This window comes from Eulemur rufifrons, chromosome 24 (assembly GCF_041146395.1).
Source record: "Eulemur rufifrons isolate Redbay chromosome 24, OSU_ERuf_1, whole genome shotgun sequence".
Taxonomy (NCBI): Eukaryota; Metazoa; Chordata; class Mammalia; order Primates; family Lemuridae; genus Eulemur; species Eulemur rufifrons.
The window spans coordinates 33,867,790-33,891,459 of NC_091006.1; the positions used below are offsets into that span (position 1 = coordinate 33,867,790).

Below are 23,670 nucleotides of genomic sequence, written 5' to 3' on the forward strand. Positions count from 1 at the left end.
ACGTGGGGTGAATGCTGGAGGCAACTAGGTGCAAGCTGCCAAGACTCCTCTCCCCCTGGAGTCACACAGGATGTGCTTAAAACCTCCAGCAATGAGCTGTGACAACGCATGTGAAATATTGCCTACCAGAAAACTCATTAGAGACTCAGTGTCCAAGGTTTTTTATGGGGGGCTGGTTACATAGACACCTCCTGCCTAGCGTACCAAAATTCCAGACTCTTAGGAAGGTGAATAGGCCTTTCTAATAATAGCAATCTCAGGCTTGCTGTGTTAACTGTTTTCTGCACACCGACCAAATGCAAATACAGGGAAGCAAACTGAGAGAGAATGGAGACCACGTCTGCTTATCACTGTACCCTCCTTTCCGGCGGCGCCTGCACAGAACTGATACGTGGTGGGTTTCTAATAACGGCTGCCTGAGCCGTGTGGATCTTCCCTGGTGCCCAGCTCCTCTGTGTGTTTGTGCCTCTGTGCCGGAAAGTTTCTCTGCGTTCACCCAGAACTGCTGGCCCTCCAAACTGTGATGAATTATAACTGCTTATCACAGATGTCTCGGTGTTGCTTCAGAGCCCGACTGAATTCTCTGCAACTTTTCTCTTTTGAAAGGCCTTCATTTGAAATTCTGCTATTTGTGTCTCCAGTGGAAATATTGGTTCTTTTGTTCCAGAGCCCCAGACACCCTGTCTCAGACTCACTCACACATCTGTGAACTTTGACTAAAAGTGGAACAGTTTCCTCCACCTGACTTTCTTGGTGTTTGGGTCACATGGGAACCGTGTTGAGGTTACACTTTCCTTTGTTCTCAGGGGCAGAGGCTGACTGAGGTGTCTGTGCAGTATCCACTTGTCACAAGACCATTCCAGGGATTGGAGTGGGGGATGGCGGGGAGACCATTCCAGGGGAGCAGTTCTGGGAAGAGGAACCGTTCTGGGAGGGAGCAGGCCAGTGCTACCATGAGCTTTCTAAGACCTGAGTGCTTTTTCTTCTCCGTCGCCATGACAGGCTGAGTTAAAGAAAGCAGAAACAGCTCACCTTCCTTTTGGCTGGCTGGTTCCTTCAGTTCCCAAGTGAAGCAAAGATTGTTTTCCTGCCTGTGTCTTTGCATAATTATTTTTCTGTTACCTACTTTAATGCAATGGCCAGCAATATTCTTTTTAGAGTGAAAACAAGCAGATTTTCTGGCACATCTCAGACGCTGTCACTCGCTAGCTGGGCGTGTAAACATGACCGCTTTGGTCCTCAGTTCCCTCATCTGTAAAACCGAGGCAATAAATAGCTCCACTTCTCAGGGTTGTTGTGCGGGTCGACTCAAATGATGTGTCTGTAATCTGCTCTAAGCAAATTTAAAGCAAAATCTGGCATCGAGTGAGCCTTGAAGAAAAGCTCATAATATTGCTGTTGTTAATTTTCAGGATATGAAAATCCATTCTTTCTTTTGGACTGCTCACACTGATTTGAGTAAATAAAATTCCTTCCCCCCCTCTCTACTCCACACTCCCTTACACGTTGATTTAATTAACAACAAGACATTTAGGTGGGGCGTGGTGGCTCACGCCTGTAATCCTAGCACTCTGGGAGGCCGAGGCGGGCGGATTGTTTGAGCTCAGGAGTTCGAGACCAGCCTGAGCAAGAGCGAGACCCCGTCTCTACTAAAAATAGAAAGAAATTATATGGACAGCTAAAATATATACAGAAAAATTAGCCGGGCATGGTGGCGCATGCCTGTTGTCCCAGCTACTCGGGAGGCTGAGGCAGGAGGATTGCTGGAGCCCAGGAGTTTGAGGTTGCTGTGAGCTAGGCTGACGCCACGGCACTCACTCTAGCCTGGGCAACAGTCTGTCTCAAAAAAAAAAAACCAAAACAATAGGAAATTTAACATAATGTTTGAAAGACTTTCCAGTGTGGTGGATGGAGGCCTGTCTACCTTTGGAATCAGGCAGCCTGGGGCTCCCCATGATTTTCCCTGACTCTGTGAGCTGAGGAACGACCGACCCACCTGGGCACTCGGTTCTCGGGGGGGAGAGGGAGTGATGTCCCTCCCCCTCCGCTGGCATGGAGGTTGCGCCTCAGTCTCTCCCGGTGGGGTGGGAGCACACCTGCGACCTCTCCAGACCCACAGCCTTCTGCTTCCCTCCTTCCTTGGCCTCCTCCTACCTGTCTGTGAGGTGCATCTTACAACTCCCGCTAGGAGTGACCCCCTGCTGATTTGATGGCCCGAAGCCCCTGTTGTTTGAGCGATAAATAATTAGCACGTATCTGCTCATGGGAACTCCATGGTTTTCTGGACAATTCTTCAAGGGCTGTCCTCTCTCTGCCCACCTGTCAAATGTGGATGTTCCTCGAGGTTCTGTTCTAGAGCCTCTTTTCTTACCTGCCCTCGCCTCAGCCACCTATTCCAGTGGCTTCCGTTAGCCTCTTTATGCTGAGGACGTCCCCAGTCTCAGTAGCTTCCCAGCCTGGTTACTACTCTGAGGTCTGTGAGTTCTCACAGGCACCTCAAATTCAAACTCAAATGTCTGAACAGTCTCGAGATGCTCCCACCCCCGCTGTCTCAGTGACTGGTACCACTGTCTACCAGCTGCTTGTGCCAGAAACCTGAGCGTCTGTCTAAACTTACCTCTCTCCTCACTCCCTCATGTCTGCACTCTCAACAGGTCCATTGATTCTAAATATATCCCAGTCCTGCCATTTCTGCTCCATCGCTAAGACCACCATGATCCAAGCTACTACTGTCTCTTCTTGAGCGAATACAGTAGCCTCTGTATCAATTGGGATTGAGTTAGGCTATGTATTACACAGAATCCCTAAATCATGGTAGTTTAACCAAGATAGAGTTTTTTTTTTTCCTTTTCAATGTGGAAAAAACACAGACAAAAATCTGGAGGCAGGCTGTCCACCACTGGTATGGTGGATCCAAACTGGGGATCCTGGATCCTGTCTCTCCCTTCCACCATCCTAGCTGGTATCTTATTTTGGCCCAGCATGGCTGCTGGAGCCCCAGCCATCTTGGCGGAATTGCAAGCTGGAAGAAAGGCAGAAAAGCAAGAAGAGACTTCTCCCACCTGAGGCTACTCCCTTTAACAGCCTTCTCTTATGTTCCAAACAAGACTTCCGCCTGTATCTCATTGATCAGAACTTAGCCACATGGTCATACTTAGCTGCAAAGGAGGCTGAGAAGTACAGTCTTTTAATCTGGGTACCAGTGTACTCACCTAAAAGTCAGGGTCCCATTGTTAGTGGGAAATGGTTGTTGTGAGCAGACAATCAGCAATCTCTGCCACATCCTAATGGGTTCCTCTTTCTACTCTTGCCCCTCTCTGGTCTGTGGTACCCAATGGCCCAGTGACCTTTTAAAACCACAAATATAATCGTGTCCTTCTCCTGCCTAAAACACTTCAGGAACTTCTCATTATTCCCAATTTAAATCTCAAAAGTCCTCAACGTGGCCTACGGGACACTATGTGGTCTAGCAGCCTGACCACCTGTCCACAGTGATCTGCAATTCCATTTCTGCCTCTCTCCCCACCCTCCAGCTCCCCAATCTTTCTGTTCCTTGAAGGCACCAGTTACTTCCCACCTGAGAGCAAGTACATTACCTGCATCCTCTGACTGGAGTCCCTATCTCCCTCCCCTGGCTGACTAACTTCTCCCGTGCTTTCAGGTTTCAGCTTAAATATTACCTCCTTGATTCACCTGCTCTGATCTTCCAGATTAAATTAGATTTCCCTGTATAATATTATTTTGCACTTTTACTTTGTACCTCTTATTTCTATTTTAATACTTTATTAGTACAATATTTTTCAGTCCTTCTCCTCTCTCTCTCCCTCTCTGATTTATAAATTTTACAAAGCAGTTGAAGGCCTCACTTAGCCCAGTACTCGGCCTATGATAAATATTTAATAAATGGTTGTTGAATGATTGAATGGAATCCAGGTTCAGGGGGAATATGATAGATTTGTTTCGTGTCTTGTTAAAAAGATGTACATGAAAGAGGTAAGGAGAGATATCTTGCAAGGTAGGCAGAGATACAGAATCAGGACACAGGGAGAAGTTGTAGAGAAGTATGTTTGGAATCATCAGATCTAGTTCATTTAATGCTACTTGTCCTAAAAGGAGGCAGCTTCCCGAGGGGACATGCAAGTGGTCTTTGAAGCCAAACAGGTCTGCTCTGAATCCTGGGTCTGTCACTTACCAGCTGTGACATTGGGCAGTTGATTAAACTCTCTGAATCTCAGTTTCATCATCTGTAAGTGGAGAAAATACCTATCCTACATAGACCCTTTTTATATGTAAGCATCCAACAGACTATTGCAAACTGTCAGTCTGGCTTACGAGACACTTTAAGAATGAAAATATTTCTACCTTAAAAACAGAGACAATAGAAAACAGTATTCTCTTTATCATTTCCTTGTTACCCATGAATGTACATTTTGCACAATGAAAATCAAGTTTGGCTTCTGAGCTGAGGAACAGAAGGGTTTTGGGCTCTTTTTAGTTTAGTTCTGCATTTGTTTGTTTTTTTAATTTATAAAATACTTCTATTATGCACAGAGGAAAAATATCTTTATTTTCCTGCCTATCTTAGCAGCTGCGGCCTTGTAAATTAGACTGCCCAAAGGCAGATGAACAGGAATAAAGCGTAAGAGTTTTTATTTAGTAATTTTTACATGTGCATGAGATTCTTCACCAGGAAAACCAAGGCCCAGAGAAGCAGTACGGGTCCAAAGCTTATATACTAGGTTGGACGAAGTAGTAAATTGTTAAATTGTAAAAATATGACAAGGAAAAGGGGCTGGGGTTGCTTTGAGAGCCCCCAGCTAAATTGGGGTTCCAGCACCAGGTTGGCTAGCAGCCCTGCTCTAAGGGAGGAGGAAGGGGAGCTGGATGTGGGTGTGTACAGCGTGCCTCTCATGGGACACTTCTTCTCCTGGTGGGTGGCCCAATGCCTAGTTGTCTGACCCGCCACCGGGGGGGGTCCCTCACACAGGGAACTCGTGTGTTCTGGCGGATGCCCGCATGGCTCTTGTCTGACCCTGTCCAGTTTGTGTCTACCTGACCATGGCCCCAGCAGTGGGAGCTTGACCTTGAGTTCCCTGCAGTGTCCCTGGAAAACCCTGCCTGGGACAGACCCTGGTTCTCCAGATGGAAGGCACAACTTCAGCACACCACCACGATAGGAAGCAAGTTTAACAATTTTTACTTACAGATCCCGAGCAGGGAGGGCAGTCCTCCTGCGCGGGTCACCCAGGGCAGGCACGGAGAGTGAGGCAGAGAGAGCATGCACGTGGGGACTAGCAGTGTCTATAAGGGACTGGGTGTGGGTCACTCTGAGTTCGAGGGAAAATGCCTGAGTGGTCTGTTTAAAGGAAGCCGCGGGAACACAGTCTGTTCGGGGAAAGGAATGCCCGAAGGCCAAGTTCTCATCTCTGGCCACCGGCTTGAGCCGTTTGGGTGTGGTTAGAACTGGAAACGGTGTGGGAGTGACTGAGCCCTGCCACTAGCGAGAGAAAGTTAAATCTGTATTCAGAGTGGACGCAGAGGCATCGTGAAAGGACCGGGGCAGTTAATCGGTGGAAAAGTAGCTAGGAAGATAAGGATTAGTTTAACGAGATTTGTTTGTGTAGATTTCTCTCAGCCTCGCCTCCCCGTCTCTGCTGGTAAGAGTGTCTTTCCTCCTCCAGGTACAGGGAAGGCACCTTTCACCTGGGAGCTTGATCGCATGCTTTCAGGAAGGACGTGGAGGGACACAGTGCCCTTCTTGCATGTGCTGTTGTTTAAGTGCCTTTAACTCAGAGCAATCCGTGTGCCGAAGTGGTATATTTTGGGGCAGCGTATTCTGTTACCCTACCAGTGCTTTGCGTCATGACCACGTGCCGAGCGTCATCTTATGTGCTTTGTAAGTATTAATTTTAATCCTCTTAACTCTATGAGGTGCATAGTTATTATTCCCATTTTACAGTTGAGGAAACTGAGGATCAGAGGAGCTGAGTACCTTGCCCAAGGTCGCAGAGCCGGTTTGTGGGGGCGGAGCTGGGAAGTCTGATTTTAGAGCTCTGAACCTTTGCACTGTGCTGTCTCTGGATAATTTTGTGATACTTTTTGGCTGGCCAAATTGCATATTTACATAAGGATCACACGTATATTAACCTTTATATTTGCTAGAAAATGAAATAGCCATCAAGAAAGCCTAACAAACTGGTAGAAACGTACCTTTATACTATTACTGTTATACTTTGAAGGAAGAGTTTGGACTAAAGGTGCTCCCAGAGATCAACTGTTCCTAACCTAAAAAGGAAGTGGTCATGTAGGTGCTTGCTGGTTCAGTATTGGTTTCATACTGTAAGATAGAACTAAAATAACAGCCTCAAAGTGTAAAAATAGTACAGTCACATGAAGCATCAACCGTCCTTTTTAAAAACAGAATTGTAAAACTCACGGAGTAAAGGTTAGTTTCTTTTTCTGGCTGAAAAGAGTGGATATTGGTAGACACTGGTGATTTCTATTACATCCTCCTATCATTTTAGGGAACGATGTTAATATCTGTCACGGCCCGAGGAAGAATCTCATTCATGCCATTTTGTTTTATAAAACACAGTTAAATTCAACATCAATTCTCAGAAGGTCTTTCTTGGAGTCTGGAAGGTAGGGTGAAGATCTTTCAATGGCTTTTGCTTTTATTTTCCCTAAGGGCTCTACTAGAATGGTTTTGAGAAATAATATTGGTAGCTAAATTTATCAAGCACTTACCATTTGTCAGCTTTGTTTCAAAAGCTTTACATGAATTGACGCTTAATTCTTACTACACACTTATGGGGTGCGGGGAGTTAGCTACGCTCCCCGCAAAGAGGTCCTTTTCTCTTTGTTCTGATCAGATCTCTAAGTTGACTACGCCAGTTTGCAGGGAGTTAGCTACGCTCCCTGCAAAGAGGTTTTTCTTCCGATCTGGTCTCTCAGGCAGGGGTCATCGCAAAGGATGAAAAATATAGTAGGAAACAGAAATAAAAGTATAAGTAATGGCAATAATAATACACAGAGCCAAAGATATAGTTTATAAAGTGAAAGTTTATGAAAATAGATAAAGGAGGGTATCCGGATGGAAATATTTTACCCGCATCAAATATTTCCCCGACTGAAACTCCACACAGGTATTATATAGGGTACATACAGGCTCCGGTTGCCAAGGGCAACGGGATTTTGATACTAACAGGCAGTTTGCTTTAGGGTCAAAGTCTCCTAAAAGTCTACTACAGATCCTTTAACTAACTCTAACTAGGGGAACAATGGGTTATAAAATCGTCTTGGGGCAAACTTCTAAGTTTTATGATAAGGCTATTACTTTAGCAACAAACAGAGACATCTTGGCTCTGGTGATTGTGTTCTTGGAGACAGAGATGATCCCAGAAGTCAACATGGGCTGTGCTTTGTGTTAATTACTTGAACCGCATGGTTCCATCTGGGCCCGGCTTGGGCAATAGCATATCTATCTGATTAGCTCTCATCTCCGGGGGTCCACCTGTCAGCAGCACCAGCAACCTTTGGTCCTAAGGAAGGCCTGCCTTGTCTTTCAAAACAGGTGAGAACCAAAGGCCCAGTTTACAGCTGTCTCCTTGAGATGCAGCTTCTACTGACCAGCAAGACGCCCTCCTGAGACGAGGCAGCTTTTGAACTAACACATTTATCTTTTCCTTAAGGCAAAGCCTTATTTGACTTCTGAAATCAAATCTTGTCTCCAGAAATACAGGGGGCATTTCTATAATTCAGTATTCTTAGGCTCAACAATGGGGCAATTTCTTTAACTATAAAACGAGATGGCTTGCAGACAGGCCACCTGCAGGCTGGAGCCCCTGGGATGCGGCAGCATGGCTCAGTCCAAGTCCAAAAGCCTCAGAACCAGGGGAGCTGATGGCGTAACTCTTAGTCCAGGGCCGAAGTCCTGAGAACGGGGGCCGCAGGTGTGAGTCCCAGAATCCCAAGGCTGGAGGAGTGGAGGAGAGCCTGGGATCCTGATGTCCAGGGCAGGAAGAGAGTGTGTCCCACCTCCAGGACAGACAGAAGGAGGCCAAGTTCTCTTCTCTCCGTTTTGGTTCAATTTAGAGCCCCAGCTGGTTGGACGGTGCCGCCCACACTGAGTGTGGGTCTTCCCCGCTGAGTCCACCGACCCACGTGCTGATCCCTGGAAACGCCCTCACAGACACACCGGAAGGAACATTTCGCCGGCTCTCTAGGCTTTCCTTCATCCACTCGAGACCTAAAATGAACCATCAGACTTTCCGAGACTGGCTGCCGTGTGGGTGCTGTCATGTGGTATCGCTAGACCACCGCAAGGGAGGCGAGGGGTAAGGAGGGGAAAGCCAGAGAGATGAAGCTCTCACTGCAAGTGCTGGTGGGCACGCGGGGAGTGGCATGGCTCTGCGGCGGTGGGGATCCTGTACTTGGCAGCGGGGGGCATCTCTTGGAAGGGCTAGAGATATTCTGCAACATGGATTGATTTCTTACTAGAGCAATTATCAAGAGGGGACATGTACAGGGGACTGTGGCCCCAAGCTGTGACAGCCAGAGAGAGTCCAGCAGTGCGGCCTTGAGTTCTGTGTCTTCTTCCTTCGCTCTTGGTCACTTTGTCCCACCTCCGTGCCCCATTTACTGAACTGTAAAATGAAGACGCTGAGTAACTCATTTCTTTGTCAGGGTCCGTGGTTCTGCAGTTCATCACGGAGCACTGTGAGACTGATGGATGCAAGGAGCTGGGCAAACGTGATCTCTAAGGGCCGTTGTGCAAACAGCTGCCGTTTCTAAGGCTCGCTTCCTGTTCCGAGTCCACTGTGCACGTTACCGCAAAGGGCAGCTAAAGCTTTATTAGTAGCAATTAAGAAATGTGCCTGGCTCTGCTTTCTTACCAGTTTATGACGGGCCTTTTCTGTATCCTCACAAAAAATTTTTGCATGTGGATCCAACTACAACTTTGATTAGGCTTTCAAAAATTTGATAACGTATTTTTAACCTTTTAGTGGAGCATTTAAAAGTTACTCAGGAGTAAACAGAATAGTACAGTGAACCTCATCTACCCATGGCCCGTCAAATATAGCTAGTCACACTCCCACCACCTCTATTATCTGTAGCAAATCCTTCCCACGCCCATTGTCTTGTAGAAACCACATAATTTCTTCTACCGATGCTTTCGTACGTGACTCTAAAAGTCAAAGTGTCCCCACTTTGAGCAGAACCTTAGTGCCATCACTTCTAAACTTATCAACAGAATTTCCTTGGTATCATCAAGCACCCAGTCAGTGGCAGAAATCGTTTTAAAAATAATTTTACCTATAGAATGTTCCCCAATTTATAGGTTGTGTTACAGAAGTTTGCTGCAAATGGGTTGTTTGCAATGTCAATGGAATAAATATTCCTGTAGAAACCACAGTAGAAGCAGCAGTTGGCACCATTAGGCCCACAGGCACCCATGGAATTTGCAATGAGAAAATTCTGTGTATTTCTCTTTGAATGTCTTACCGAGGGAGGAGTTGATGGGCAACGTTTCCTCTTTTCTGCAGGTGCTATTATGGTGATTCCTTTCCCCCCATGCCTACTTCTTCACTCCCCCTCTCAGCCCTTCCCCCAGACCCCACCGGTAGAAGCAAAAGGAAGAAACTTTTCCCAGCGTGGCTGATTATATTCATTGAAAAAAAAAATGCAGGGATGTTTGTTGCTCTTTTAGGAGGAAGCAAACAGTATTGGGAAGTGGCTGTTACATGCAGCTTAATATTTTAAAGGCAGTTAGAAAACAAACTGCAGTGTGATCTCTTTAACACGGGAGAGAACTGGGGAAGCATATAGCATCCAGTCCCACTTTTGTGAAGACCAGGTTAATGCTCTGCTTTTGCAGAAGCCTAGCAAAGCTCAGTTCAATTTTAATAATTTATATTTCCAGTTCATATCTGTATGCGTGCCTGCGTGCCCTCCACTGATCCCAAATAAGCAGAGAGACAGGTTTTTCTTAGTGAAGGAGTTGGCTGGGATGGGCAGTGGGGAGGCGAAGTTCCCTAGAGGCCAGGAGCCTCCCAGCTTTGTGCCTTTCCAGAAACCCAGCCCTGGGGTGAGGCTGTGGGGGAGTTGCCACGGGGGTTTCCCACTACTGGCTTCTTAATGTAAAAGCTTTTTTTTTTTTAGCATGAAAGCACTTTATAAAATGTAAATCACTCACGCAAATTACTATTAGGAGCTGGTTAAAAGAGAGGAAAAATTAATGGGATGCTAAGTTTTTATTTTTGCTTTTGTTTTTTATTAGAATATTTTCCTTGGTAAAGAAGAAGCAATTTATCACATAATCACCAAGCTGGAAGTGCCTTTATTTTTAAAATATTTTTAAAATTTTTATTTCAAAATAGTAAGGTGGTACAAGTGTTTTTGTTACATGGATACCTTGTATGGTGCTTAAGTCAGGGCTTTTAGTGTGTTGGTCACCAGAATAGTGTTCATTGTACCCCACAGGTAAGTTTTTACTCTTCCCCCACTCCCACCCTCCCTCATTTTGGTCTCCTAAGTCCTTTACATCTCTTTGTGTCCACTGTTTAGCTCCCAATTATTAGAGAGTATACGTGGTGTTTGTTTTTCCATTCTTGAGATAATCCTTTACTTAGGATAATGGTTTCTAGTTCCTTCTAAGTTGTTGCAAAAGACATTATTTCATTCCTTTTTATGGCTGTGTAGTACTTTATGGTGTGTATAAACCGCATTTTCTTTTTCCACTCATGAATTGATAAGCACTTAGGGTGACTTCACATCTTGCCATTATGAATTATGCTGCAATAAACGTTAGAGTGCAGATGTCTTTTGATAAAATGACTTATTTTCCTTTGTGTAGATACTCAGTAGTGGGCTTGCTGGATTGAGTGATAAATCTACAGTTATTTCTTTGAGGAATCTCCATATTGTTTTCCATAGAGGTCATACTAATTTGCGGTCTCACCAATAGTGTATAAGCATTCCTTTCTCTCTGCATCCACTCCAGCATCTATTGTTTTTTGTCTTTTTAATAATGGCCATTCGGTGGCATCTCATTGTGGCTTTAATTTACATTTCCCTGATGATTAGTGATGTCAAACGTTTTTCATATGTTTGTTGGCCATTTGTCTATATCTTCGTTTGAAAAACTTCTGTTCATGTCTTTTACCCACTTTTTAATGGAGTTGTTTGTTTCTTGCTGATTTGAGTTCTTTGTAGATTCTGGATATTAGCCCTTTGTCAGACGTATAGTTTGCGAATATTTTCTCCCATTCTGTAGGTTGTCTATTTACTCTGCTGATTATTTCTTTCAGTTTGCAGAAGCTTTCTAATTTAATTAAGTCCCATTTATTTATTTTTGTTATTGCTGTATTTGCCATATTTGCCTTTGGGGTCTTAGTCACAAATTCTTTGCCTAGGCCAATGTCTAGAGAAATTTTTACTTTGTTTTCTTCTGGAATTTTTATGGCTTCCTGCCTTACATTTAAATGTTTTATCCATCTTGAATTAATTTTTGTATATGGTGAGAGACAGGGGTCCTGCTTCATTCTTCTGCATGTGGATGTCCAGTTTTCCTAGCACCATTTATTGAACAGGACTTCCTTTCCCCAGTGTATGTTGTTGTCTGCTTTGTTGAAGATCAGTGGCTGTCGGTAGATGGTTTTATTTCTGGGTTCTCTCTTCTGTTCCATTGGTCTGTGTCGCTACTTTTATACCAGTACCATGCTGTTTTGGTTACTATAGCCTTGTAGTATAATTTGAAGTCTGGTAATGTAATGCCTCCAAATTTATTCTTTTTGCTTGAGATTGCTTTGGCTATTCAGGCTCTTTTTTGGTTCCAAATAAAGCATAGAATAATTTTTTCTAGATCTGTGAACTATATCGTTAGTATTTGGATGGGGACTGCGTTGAATATGTAAATCACTTTGGACAGTGTGGACATTTTAACAAAGTTGTTTCTTCCAATCGATGAATATGGGATGTTTTTGTGTTTATGTCATCTATTATTTCTTTTGTCAGTGTTTTGTAGTTCTCCTTGCAGAGATCTTTCATCTCCTTGGTTAAGTATATTCCTAGGTATTTTATTTTCTTTGTAGCTATTGTAAATGATGTTGAGTCATTGATTTGACTCTCAGCTTGACTGTTATTAGTATATAGAATTGCTACTGATTTGTGTACATTGATTTTGTGATCTGAGACTTTGCTGAACTTATCAATTCTAGGAGTCTTTTGGTGGAGTCTTAAGGGTTTTCTAGATACAAGATCATGTCATCAGCGAACGGGGATCGTTTGACCTCCTCTTGATTTGGATACCCTTTATTTCTTTCTCTTGGCTGATTGCTCTGGCTAGGACTTCCAGTACTACATTGACTAGAAGTGGTGACAGTGGGCATCCTTCTCTTGTTCCCATTCTTAGAGGGAATGCTTTCAGCTTAAGAAGGCTAAAAATGGGACCTGTTCTCTCCTGTTTTTTTTTTTTTTTTTTTTTGAGACAGAGTCTCGCTCAGCTGCCTGGGCTAGAGTGCCGTGGTGTCAGCCTAGCTCACAGCAACCTCAGACTCCTGGGCTTAAGCCATCCTCCTGCCTCAGCCTCCCGAGTAGCTGGGACTACAGGCATGTGCCATCATGCCTGGCTAATTTTTCTATATATATTTTTAGTTGTCCATATAATTTCTTTCTGTTTTTAGTAGAGACAGGGTCTCACTCTTGCTCAGGCTGGTCTCGAACTCCTGAGCTCAAACAATCCGCCAGCTTCGGCCTCCCAGAGTGCTAGGATTACAGTCATGAGCCGCCACGCCCAGCCAGGGCGGGGTGTCTTGCTATGTATGCCATTTGTTAATTGCTGCAGGCAGATCTGCAGGGAGCAGGGAGGGCAGGCAATGGGGAAGAAAAGCAGAGCATTGAATAACAGAGTCCAGATGGAAGCTTTATGTGGATACCTAAGTCCACCTTGCAGAACCCTTGAGTTCTGTGTGCTGCCTTTGCTGCAAGACACCTTCACATTGAGGGAGAAAATGTAGCTGGCTGGAGTTTGCATCTGTGATTGAGTAAATGGAGTTTTGCTTGGTTTGGTGTTTGATGCTTTCTTTTGGGGGCTATCATCAAGAAATTGAAGAAGTTGAACAAAGTGCGTGTCTGAGAGGGGAAGGCAGCAATGAAAGGGAGTTCATTTGTCTATTGTAGAGTTTTTGGGGGGCAAGGACAGGACAATTTCATCTTGAGAAATTAAAGGATTTTTCTGTGAAATGTAAATATAGCTAAAAAAGACGTTAAAGGATTTAATCATTTTGATAATGATCATCATAGTGTTTGTGTTTTCAATAATTTAAAAAGTTATTGTAAGACAGGATTTAGATCATTAGTAAGGAAATTGTAATATTTTGAATCAATAATTTCATTAATAAATATTACTATTAATAACATTTTTTTCTTACGTCCTAGGATTGTTTGTAATGCTTCTCCTTTTTTTCTGTCCACAGAAAAAATACAGAAAGGGGTTTATTGATATTGCGAAAATCAAGTGTGTGGAGATAGTGAAGAACGATGATGGTGTCATTCCCTGTCAAAATAAATACCCATTTCAGGTGAGCTGCCGTATTTTTGCAATAATGCAATGCTGGGCTTTTAGTCCTGTTGCTATTTGACATTAGTCAGTGCTTTGGTGGCTGACTTTTAGGTTCATCTGCCACTTTAATAGTTAACTGTTTTTCTTCATTTAATGGCCTAAGTCTTTGTTGAAACTTCTTATTCTTGTGTGAGGCTGTCAGATTCTACCGATGGTGCGGAGTTTCTAAACCCCAGATCTCAGTTACTTACTCAGGTTTATCACAGAGCAGTTAGAAGAAGGAGTGAGAGCTGAGGCTGCAAAAAGTGGGGTGCAGTTTTCCTCGTGAATCTGAAAAGCTGAGACGTGGCAGGTGTAAGTTACTTTCAAACAGAAATGAGATGAAAAGGCGGCCTGGGATAAAAAATATAGTATTAGCGTTATGCATTGATTAAACTGTGCTTTTTAAAGGGTGATCATGTTATTTATTTATTTTTTTTCTGACAATGATCCTATTGCATAAGGGCGGTAAATACCATACTATTCTCATTTATGACTAAGGAAATTGAGGCTCACAGACGCTGAGTGGTCTAGCCCAGGTCACTTTTTGAGTTAAAAGCCTGTTGAGCACCACACTCACACCTCCTCACTCCCAAGGAGGAGGCGGATGGCGCTGAGCCACTCTGCGACCATGCCAGGATCTTGGGGCACGCATGCCTTGAGAACTCAGGAGAGTGGAGTTGGACCCTGATACTCTAGAGCTTGCAGCAGGCGGCACAGGGCCCATCTCCAGCACCTGACCACTCCCTTTGCTTTTCCAGGATGTTTTTCTGCTTTCCTTTGAGTGGTGAACATCCCAAAGGAAAGTCGCCTTTTACCCAAGGTCGTGGTCTCATTGTGTTCTGAGGGGAAGGTTGCAAAAGTCTTTTTCGACATAGTATCACAGTGAAGTTTTGCTTGTTTCTTTTTTCTTTTTTTTGAGACAGAGTCTCGCTCTGTTGCCCAGGCTAGAGTGAGTGCCGTGGCGTCAGCCTAGCTCACAGCAACCTCAAACTCCTGGGCTTAAGCGATCCTCCTGCCTCAGCCTCCCGGGTAGCTGGGACTACAGGCATGCACCACCATGCCCGGCTAATTTTTTCTATATATATTTTAGTTAGCCAGATAATTTCTTTCTATTTTTAGTAGAGACGGGGTCTCGCTCTTGCTCAGGCTGGTCTCGAACTCCTGACCTTGAGCGATCCACCCGCCTCAGCCTCCCAGAGTGCTAGGATTACAGGCGTGAGCCACCGCCCCCGGCCTTGCTTGTTTCTAATCGCTGCTGTGAAATGATCAATTCCATTTGAAATAAGCATTCACCAGTTTGGGGCATTAAGATGTTTGGGATACAGTGAGCTAAATTATGTAAGCTTCTGGATTATTCTTCACGATGGTGGCAACCACATGAAAGAAGGAGGAGTATATTCATTTTTCTCTTCCCGTTCCTCATTTTATATCTGTCGTTTCTCTGCGTGAAGAGCAAAGAGAATAAAGTGTTTAAAGAGGCGACTTTGAGGCCAAATCGCCACTTTCTGGCTCTGTGAGCTTGTGTAAGTCGTTTACCCTCTCTGTTTCCTCTCGTGAAAATGGGAATAATAGCTGTAACAGCATTCCACGAACCGTAGGCGTAGAGTTGTGTGGATTAAGCGAGGTGATACGTAAAGAGCTTAGATGTATAGTAAGAGCAAGATAAGTGTTAGTTGCTTCGTTACTATTATTACTTCTCTTACTGCTGCTGCTGCTATGAATACTACACCTGCCACCAAGATCTAGAAATAAGCCAAATTTAAATTTTCTTCTTAATTATGTATGTTTAATGCATATATAACGGGGGGTGTTCGTGTATGATTTCTTTTGAGGGTTAGCAGAGCATCACTGGTATCCACTTCTGATGGCTGTTAGACGTTTTGAGGGGTGGCAGGCAGGTGTGGGGAGCTATGGCTCTCACGATTCTGAACCCAGAATTAAGAGTTTTGCTGTGCAAGAGACAGAGATTCGCTCTGCAAGCCTTGGGTTGGTTTTAAGAATGATGATAAAAGTAGAAGAGAAAGCATTCCATCCTTGAACCATTTACAGTTGTTGAGATGAATAAATACAAGAAAAGTTCAAAATCAACCTTAGAAATTAATCAAGAAGGGCTAAACTTGAGCTCTAACTATGTCATTGAAACCAGCAGGATTTGGAAGGTAAAAAATACCCTCTCTTATGATAACTTAAGTATCCCTATGAAAGTATGTAGATCCTAGTTGCACATCTTTACCGTGACTTTTTGCATCAGGTTCAGATGCAAGGTGGCAAAAACAATAAAGTAGAAGTAAATATTTTCAAAAGACACGGAGAGAGGAGAGGAGGCTGCTTTCTGTCTCAGCGTGTTCCAGCCCTAGCGAGGGGTGGAGACCACAGGGAGGAGGCGGCACCAGCTGCCTGGCCGGGTGCTTGCTTCCCGCTTCCTTAGCTGAGTCATTTCTGACGGCAGCTGGGGTTCCCTCGGCGGCGGTGGCGTGTCTTTCCCGGGCTGCAACCCCAGATCTGTCCGTCTAACCTCTGTGCCATTTCTCCTGCCCCACACTGTCCTTGCAAGTCTGCTGAATAAACGCATGAGCCAACGAAGGCAGAAAGAGGAGGGAGGGTCACTCCTGAGTTGGTGGTGTCACTAAGGGAGAGTATTTCATCCTTGTTGAAGTGGCTTCAAAGTTGGCAGAGCTCTGCCCTCCCCAGCAGCCTCTGCCGTGGTAGGAGGACCCACCGGAAGACCAAGGCACGGGAGAAACGTGGCCCCCAAGGTCCACCCTGCCACGGCCAGCTGTCCACACGGGCGATATAGGAGGAGGACGACATGGTGTGATCTGAGGTTTGCCGAGGGAAGGATACTGGCCCCAGATATCTCTTCGGCCTTCCACGCTACCCGAGATGCCAAAATTGGATGCTTATTCCTTGGGTTTAGGGTGGTATTTCTAGAAATTTTTGGTAGACATACAAATGCCGCAAGTTAATTAGGTAGTCTATGAAGCTAGTTTTAGTTATCAAAATGCTGAATTTGGATTAGATTTTTTTTTTTTTTTTTTTGATTAGCTAGTCTTTGACAAACTTTAACAAAGTTACAAGTTCAGGGCACTGACATGAGATGAGTTTTGATGGCGCAGTTTAGGCTGCTCAGAACCTGGCAGGGCAGGTTCCAGGAGGGAAACAGTCAGGGGGTGTTTGGGAGAAAACATGTGAGTAAGAAAAGCCTTTGGGGTCAGACAGATCCTACTCACATGACTTAAGCTCACCCACTTTGGTTTTCTCATCTGAAAAATGAGGATTCCAGCACTAATAAAGACCTGGGCTACGATACCAATGAAATGAGGCAGCGTATGTGAAGTGCTTAGAGCAATGTAAGGACTCAGTAAAGTAGATTTTATTATAATAAACTAAATTATTCTTGTAATCAACCACAGGTTTCTAGAAAGTCCAAAGCCCTCGCAGTCTTTCCAGACATCTCAGTGTCAATTCAGAATGACCGTGTCCTGGTGCATCCCAACCTAATTCTTCGGTGCAGAGTTGGTTGTGTGGACAAACCCACATGAGGCGTGAAAATCGTGGAGCGAATGAGGAAGCGTTTCTGCCCCCGTCTCCTGTGGCACTTTTTCTTTCTCTCTCTGTTGACACGTCTCATGTTCTGTCTTGTAATAAGGTATCTCTGTAAATGGCTCGGAAATAGGCTTTATGTTTGATTCAGTTTTGTGTTTTACGTGGGCCCGGCAAAGTGCAGAACGGTGTATAGCATCATTTGTTGTCTGGTGTTCACGTTGCTGTTAGAGTGTGTTTATTTGATTAAAAGAAATAGGAAGGAATTATCTATTGAATGTGGTTAGGAACAGCCACTTATCTGTGAAAGAGCTATTTGTGTTTCAGTTCGGTGGTGTTGACGTGGTAAAGAGAGGTTTGTAGCCATGTGTCACTTTTTAGCCAGCCCATGTGTTTCTGCCTGGAGATTAAGGAATGGTAAAGTGACAGGTCAGTGACAAAATTCCTGGGTTTGTTTCCCAGGATTATTTTATTACTAATATTAAAAATAAGTCTATTTATTTGTCCACGAGGGGCTACCGCTAACTGTGGTTAAAAGCCTGGAGTCAGAACCCTGGCGTTCTGGGTTACCAGCTGGATGATACAGGCAGGGTAGGTGACACAAATTATGGGACACCATTCGAAGTGGGTGCCACGAGAATGGTGCCTCTTGAATTTACACAGGAGTGGAGGGTCTGGGCTGGGCCTCAGTTTCCTCATCTATAAAATAGAAAAACTAATACCTTGATGGTAGGGTTAATTGAGTTAATGTCTATAAAGCACGGAGTATAGAGCTGGGATAGGCAGTGCTTAATGACGTTAGCGACCGCAGTGATTGATGGTGGCAAAAGGAAGCTGTCCGAGTGATACTGAAAGAGTAGTCCCTTCATCTGAAATATTGTGTAGAAAAATACTGGATTAGGATAATTCCCTGTTACACCAAGTTCATCTAAGGAACTTTAGTTAATTGGCTTCAAAGAAATACCAAGATTAATCAAGCGTCGTGGCCTCTGTATATTTTTTCTTCTATAAAAGCACAGTCCTTTGCAAAATAGGTATCCCACTCAATGCAGAAATGAAGAAATGGATGTGCTTTTTTAGGAAAGGAGTATGGTTTCTTTGGATCTGAAGTAATTGACTTCTGTTTAGTCATTTGAGAATCATTTATCGGTGCCTGTGGTACCAAGGGCCTGTGTGAGACAGAAATGCTGTGTCTACGTATTTCTCAGTGATTCCGTCTTTTGTTTTATTTTAGGTTGTTCATGATGCTAATACACTTTACATTTTCGCACCTAGTGCCCAAAGCAGAGACCGGTGGGTGAAGAAGTTAAAAGAAGGTAAAACTTACGTGATGACATATTAATCTGTACATGATTTTAGGGGATATGACATTGTTATCACTAAGACAGAAATACAGCTAATGCATCTATTGCATTTATAATCTCTTCATCTACAGTAACTGTTTCTCCAGTTCTGTTACTGTGACTGTAAGTGATGCTAGCATATTGAAGAAAACTGTCCCTCTTAAAATCTGATTCTTTCTAGTGGGATGTAAATACTAACAGTTCCTGAGAAAAGCGTGCTGTATATGTGTGATATATTTGAAGGTGATAACAGCATGGGCTTTTATGATAACAGGATTTGGCATATTTCTAAGAAATTGCCTATATAGTCAATGTTTGGTGTGGATGGACTGACACATTCATGACATGTTTAAATGGGTGATTTGTCCTGCACAATCCTCATCATTTCTCCTGCAGAACAAAATGGTGGTGGGCTGACTTTTGCATTTATCCATCGTGGTATAGCAGCAGTCATTTCTGCCAACAAGGGTGTTTCATCCCCCCCACCCCCACCCCAAATAAAGAGAGAGATGAAAGAGAGCCATATGGCTTTTTTGAATGCAGAGCCGTATGATGTTATGATGCTGTTCTCGTAACAAGCGTGGTATCTGAGGAATAAGTAATGATTGACAGTGTTATTTAGGAAACATTCTGTAGTCTCTGTTTTCTTTCACTAATTATTAATTGTCTGTGCATTGCAGAAATCAAGAACAACAATAACATTATGATTAAATATCATCCTAAATTCTGGACAGATGGAAGTTATCAGTGTTGCAGACAAACTGAAAAATTAGCACCTGGATGTGAAAAATATAATCTTTTTGAGAGTAGTAAGTGTTCGTTTTATTCTATCTTTATATTGTGCTCAGAATGCACACGTCATTGGTATGGCAAGAAAGTGACATGATTTTGATTAAGTACAGCATGCTTTCTAGTTCAGTGTAAATGCAGGGTAGGTGTGATTTGTAAGAAAAATTATATAGTTAGCGGGAGCGTCTCATGGAATCAAAGAGTGTCTATTTTAGGGAGCTTTTATCACAACATCGAAACCTGTTACAAGTGAATCTGTTGCAAGTGTGAGCCTAACGTGGAACCGTCAGCCTCCTCATTGTTCTCCAGCTCTCCTCCCAGGAGGCAGCCACCGTTTTCTACTTCAGGTGTCTTTTCAGGGATATTCTATACATATACATTAGATCCCACAAGTTGAAGGCTCAGCCCTGCAAGACTGAACACCCCACCCCACCACCGGTCCCAGGTCTGATCCTCCAGAACTTCTGACAACTGGCTTCAAGTTGGGGTTCCCACCACCCCTCTTTGTGTTCAACTATGAAGCTTTGCTTCCCATTAATGTTTATGGATTCGACAAATAAACTCTCCGCAGCCGTGGAGCTGGAAACCTCGTAGAGCGGTGCAGTCGCAGTCTGAGTAGGACTCTTCTCATTTTGATGGGGCGTAGTGGTATGGATTTTAGTAGTGGCGTCACAGTCTTTCTGAGCAGTAAGATATCATAATGATACTCAAATGTAAATGTTCAGATGAATAAAAATGTCTAGGGTTTATTTTGACACCTAAGGCCCTTCTAAATCCTGGAAATGAAAGGCTCTTAGTCATAAGCTAAAAATACACAGAGATTCAAAGTTGCCGGTGCTGTAGGACAGCCAGAGTAATAGTGGGGTGTCCTGTGCTTCTCTCATCCGGCTGGCACTATGCAGGATGGTCACCGGGTCAGAACTGATAGAGCTTCTGAATACAAGTAGGGTGACCATTTGGCAGGGATGCTGCTTCTGCAGGAGGCCAGACCAGGTGACCTCCTCGGTCCAACCAGGCTTCAATTCTATGAGTCCTGCAGCCTGGTTCTCCTGGGATGTCCTGACGTTAATTTAGCACAGTAAAGAGTAAGGCCTGAGTTTCCATAGCTGTTATTGTTTCCTGTGTTTTCAGGTTCTTAAGGTTTGATATTAGTTAATGCATGGTCTAACCTGCTATAAAAAGAGACCCCCAAATTATAGTGACTTAAACTAGAGAGAAATTTGTTTCAGTCTCATGTAGTAATCCACAGGTGGTAGGTGGGTGGTCCAGGGGTGGTAGGGTGGTTCTGCATTGGTTCCTGGGTTTGTTCCAGTTCTAGTAGACTCTTCCTGGCAGCAGAATGGGGGAAAGGGATCAAAGATGCCCATGGGAAGTCCTTTTAAGGGTGAGATCTAAAAATGGCACACTCATTTCTACAGAGCCCTTTGATTAGAATCTGGCCCCATGGCCATGCCTAGCTGGGAAATACAGTTTTTAGCTTGGGTAGCCATGTGCCAGCCAAAACTCTAGGACTGTACACTGGAAAGGAAGGGACAGACTGCCAAAGTGTATACATTTCTCAGTGTGGTCTTGACTTCACTTTGTTTGATTCAACAAGCATTGTTGAGTGCCCAGTCTACACAGCAGGAGGATACAAAAATAAGGTGTGGCCCCAATCCCTATGGCATGGTCTGTTCAGGAAGGCAGAGCTATACACCAGCTAGAGCAGCAGCTTTTACATCTGGAACAAAGATATAAGCAACGTGCACCAGAGTGGGCCAGAGTGGGCTTCTTATCTGTGTGTTGATTCTCAATTTTCCTTAAAACTACCTATATCTTATCTTGATTAATCATTAGTAGATGATTAGCGTTTTGACCTGTTTTTGTTGGTGGTGTTTTTAGGTATTAGAAAAGCACTACCTCCAGCACCAGAAATAAAGAAGGTAGGTGGTCTTTAACTTTTGGTGGTTAAATCTTTGAGGTTTAGGCATTTAGGTCTCAAGTTTGGCAGTGTTTGGGGTTTAATAAGTGTGTTTTTATTTAGTCATGTGGTGTGGCTGACTTTGGGTGGGTTACTTAAGCCATCGTGACCTCAGTTATGAAATGGGAATTCTAAAGCTCTGCTTCATGGGGGTAGAATTAGGAACAAGTGAGGAAAAGTGTGTGAGGTCCCACGAGTGTGCCTTGCACATCAAAGGCATCCGATGTGAGAATTCTGTCGAGTGGGAGGAGACCTGGGCAAAGACTCCGTGGGGTGCTCTTCTCCCATTCGGGCTATTTAGATAGGGGGGTCGCCCTCCAGCCCTGGTTTCTACTCACATATCGCCCTTGCCTCTCCTTGGAAAACTATCCCCGGCACTGCGCAAAAGCCTTTTAATGTGTAAAGACAGTTTTTGCTAATCTCCTCCATTCTGAAACCCCTGAGAGGAGCCAGTGACATCCACATTATCAAACTCGTGGGAGGATTCAGCGGATTCTATTCGGTGGACTTGAGGTTTCTTCTTTTATTCTGTGGTGACATGTGACTCATTTAGTGTTTTGCTTCATGACCAGTTTCGAATAGAAGGTTAAACTTTCAAATGTTATCTTCTTCACTTAGCGAAGACCTCCCCCACCAATTCCACCCGAAGAAGAAGATAATAGCGAAGAAATAGTTGTGGCGATGTATGATTTCCAGGCGACAGAAGCACATGATCTCAGATTAGAGAGAGGCCAAGAGTATATCATATTAGAAAAGAATGACGTTCACTGGTGGAAAGCAAGAGACAAATATGGGTAAGTGTCCCTCTGTGTGTGACGGGTGGGTGGGAGGCAAGTGTTGAGTGAGAGGAAGACAAGCTGTTAATATTCTGCCATGAGACTAGTTCCACCGGCCGTAAATGGAAGCACAGTTATGACTTTGTAGTAACATTGTGTATTCTTAGTGGTCACTAATAAATGCAAGTTGACCAATCACTTCTTTCTAAGAGTTGGAATACATTACACTCGTCTCCTTCTCATCCATTGCATGTTTGATTTGATTATTTTGGCCTTGGGGGAAATTACATTTTATGTTTTGTCCTGACCCCCACGGTAAGTAAGTAATCTTAGATTTTTCAAAGAAATAATCTATCATAATTTTCTTCTTAGAATCTCTCTTTCTATATATGTACATACATATATAAAAAAAGAGTATATATGTATACGTACACACACGCATACACACAGTGTAATGAAGTCTTCTTACTTGAATTCTGTCTTTTCTTCCTCCCTCTCTCCATGTATCTATGTGGAGGAGAGAGTATATATTAATATATGTGTGTGTGAATGTACAGAATATATACATATGTACATGCAGGATATTAAACAGCAAGCATTATTTGCACAGATAATTTAGGATTTGAAGGAAACAGTCCTTTCAACCCTATTATCAGCAAATGTGTGGGTAGATATGGATAAACACAGGGGATGTGTATCTTGAGTTTCATTAAGAAAACTCGATACCCTGTGCTTACCTCTAAAATGCAATCCCGTTTGTACTCTGAGTTCCAGTGGATAAGAAGAGGAGGACTTTTTGTCTTGCCAAAGCACACTCTCCTTCCGCTTGCTCTCTCACCTCCCAGCTCCATTCCCAATTCCAATTAAATTCTGGTTTAGGCAGCGTCCTTCTTTTCTGCTCAATTCTCAGCAGTGGTACATGTCTGAGTGCTGGTTTGCTGTGCGTTATTACCGTCTTTGCAACTCTCATTCTATGTTTACAGGAAGGTCGTCACTGTTTCTCATTGCCAGACACTGTTTAAGACTGAGTTTCATTTTTAATTTTTTATTGTAGAAATTTTCAAATATCCGAAAAGTACATAATAGTGTAACGGAACCTCTTGTCATTTGACTTTGAAAATCACCAACATTTTTGCCAGTCTTGATTTACCAATCCTCCAATTGTTTTTTTCTAGGAGTGAAGGATATATCCCGAGTAACTACGTAACAGGAAAGAAATCAAACAACTTAGATCAATATGAGTAAGTCAATATTTATTTTGTGAATGTGGAAAATCAGAAAATATTTTTATTTTCCTGATTATGGAAGGCATTTTGAAGATTAATGGATATATTTCATGATCTTTAGAAAGTGAAACAACATTGTCTAGTGTGGTAAAACACTATGAGAATTAGTCTCTGTAATATGTTTTTCCTGAAGGTACTGTGTGTGAATGGAGTTACGTAAACTTACATAATTGAATTGATTTAAGCAAATCACAGCTTAGCTGACTTTGAAATACAGATTGTTGCCCATTCATAGATAGAGCAGTAATATTTCCCAGAACAACCTTTAAAGAAACATGTTTTATTGTTTCTTTTTTCTAACTAAAATAACAATATGTGATTATTGCTTTAAAATCTTTAAAAATATGAAAAAATCTTAATAAGAAAAAAT

The 23,670-nt window shown here is 43.3% G+C and overlaps 1 protein-coding gene across 1 annotated transcript in view; it reads left to right on the forward strand.

The window, feature by feature from the left end:
• Positions 1-23,670, forward strand: part of TEC (tec protein tyrosine kinase) — an 86,346-nt gene that overhangs the window by 39,548 nt on the left and 23,128 nt on the right. Inside the window, exons 3-8 of the mRNA XM_069457456.1 lie at positions 13,476-13,580; positions 18,381-18,462; positions 19,170-19,298; positions 21,160-21,200; positions 21,857-22,032; positions 23,190-23,255. Coding sequence (XP_069313557.1) covers positions 13,476-13,580; positions 18,381-18,462; positions 19,170-19,298; positions 21,160-21,200; positions 21,857-22,032; positions 23,190-23,255 — 599 coding nt within the window. The remainder of the gene's footprint in view (positions 1-13,475; positions 13,581-18,380; positions 18,463-19,169; positions 19,299-21,159; positions 21,201-21,856; positions 22,033-23,189; positions 23,256-23,670) is intronic.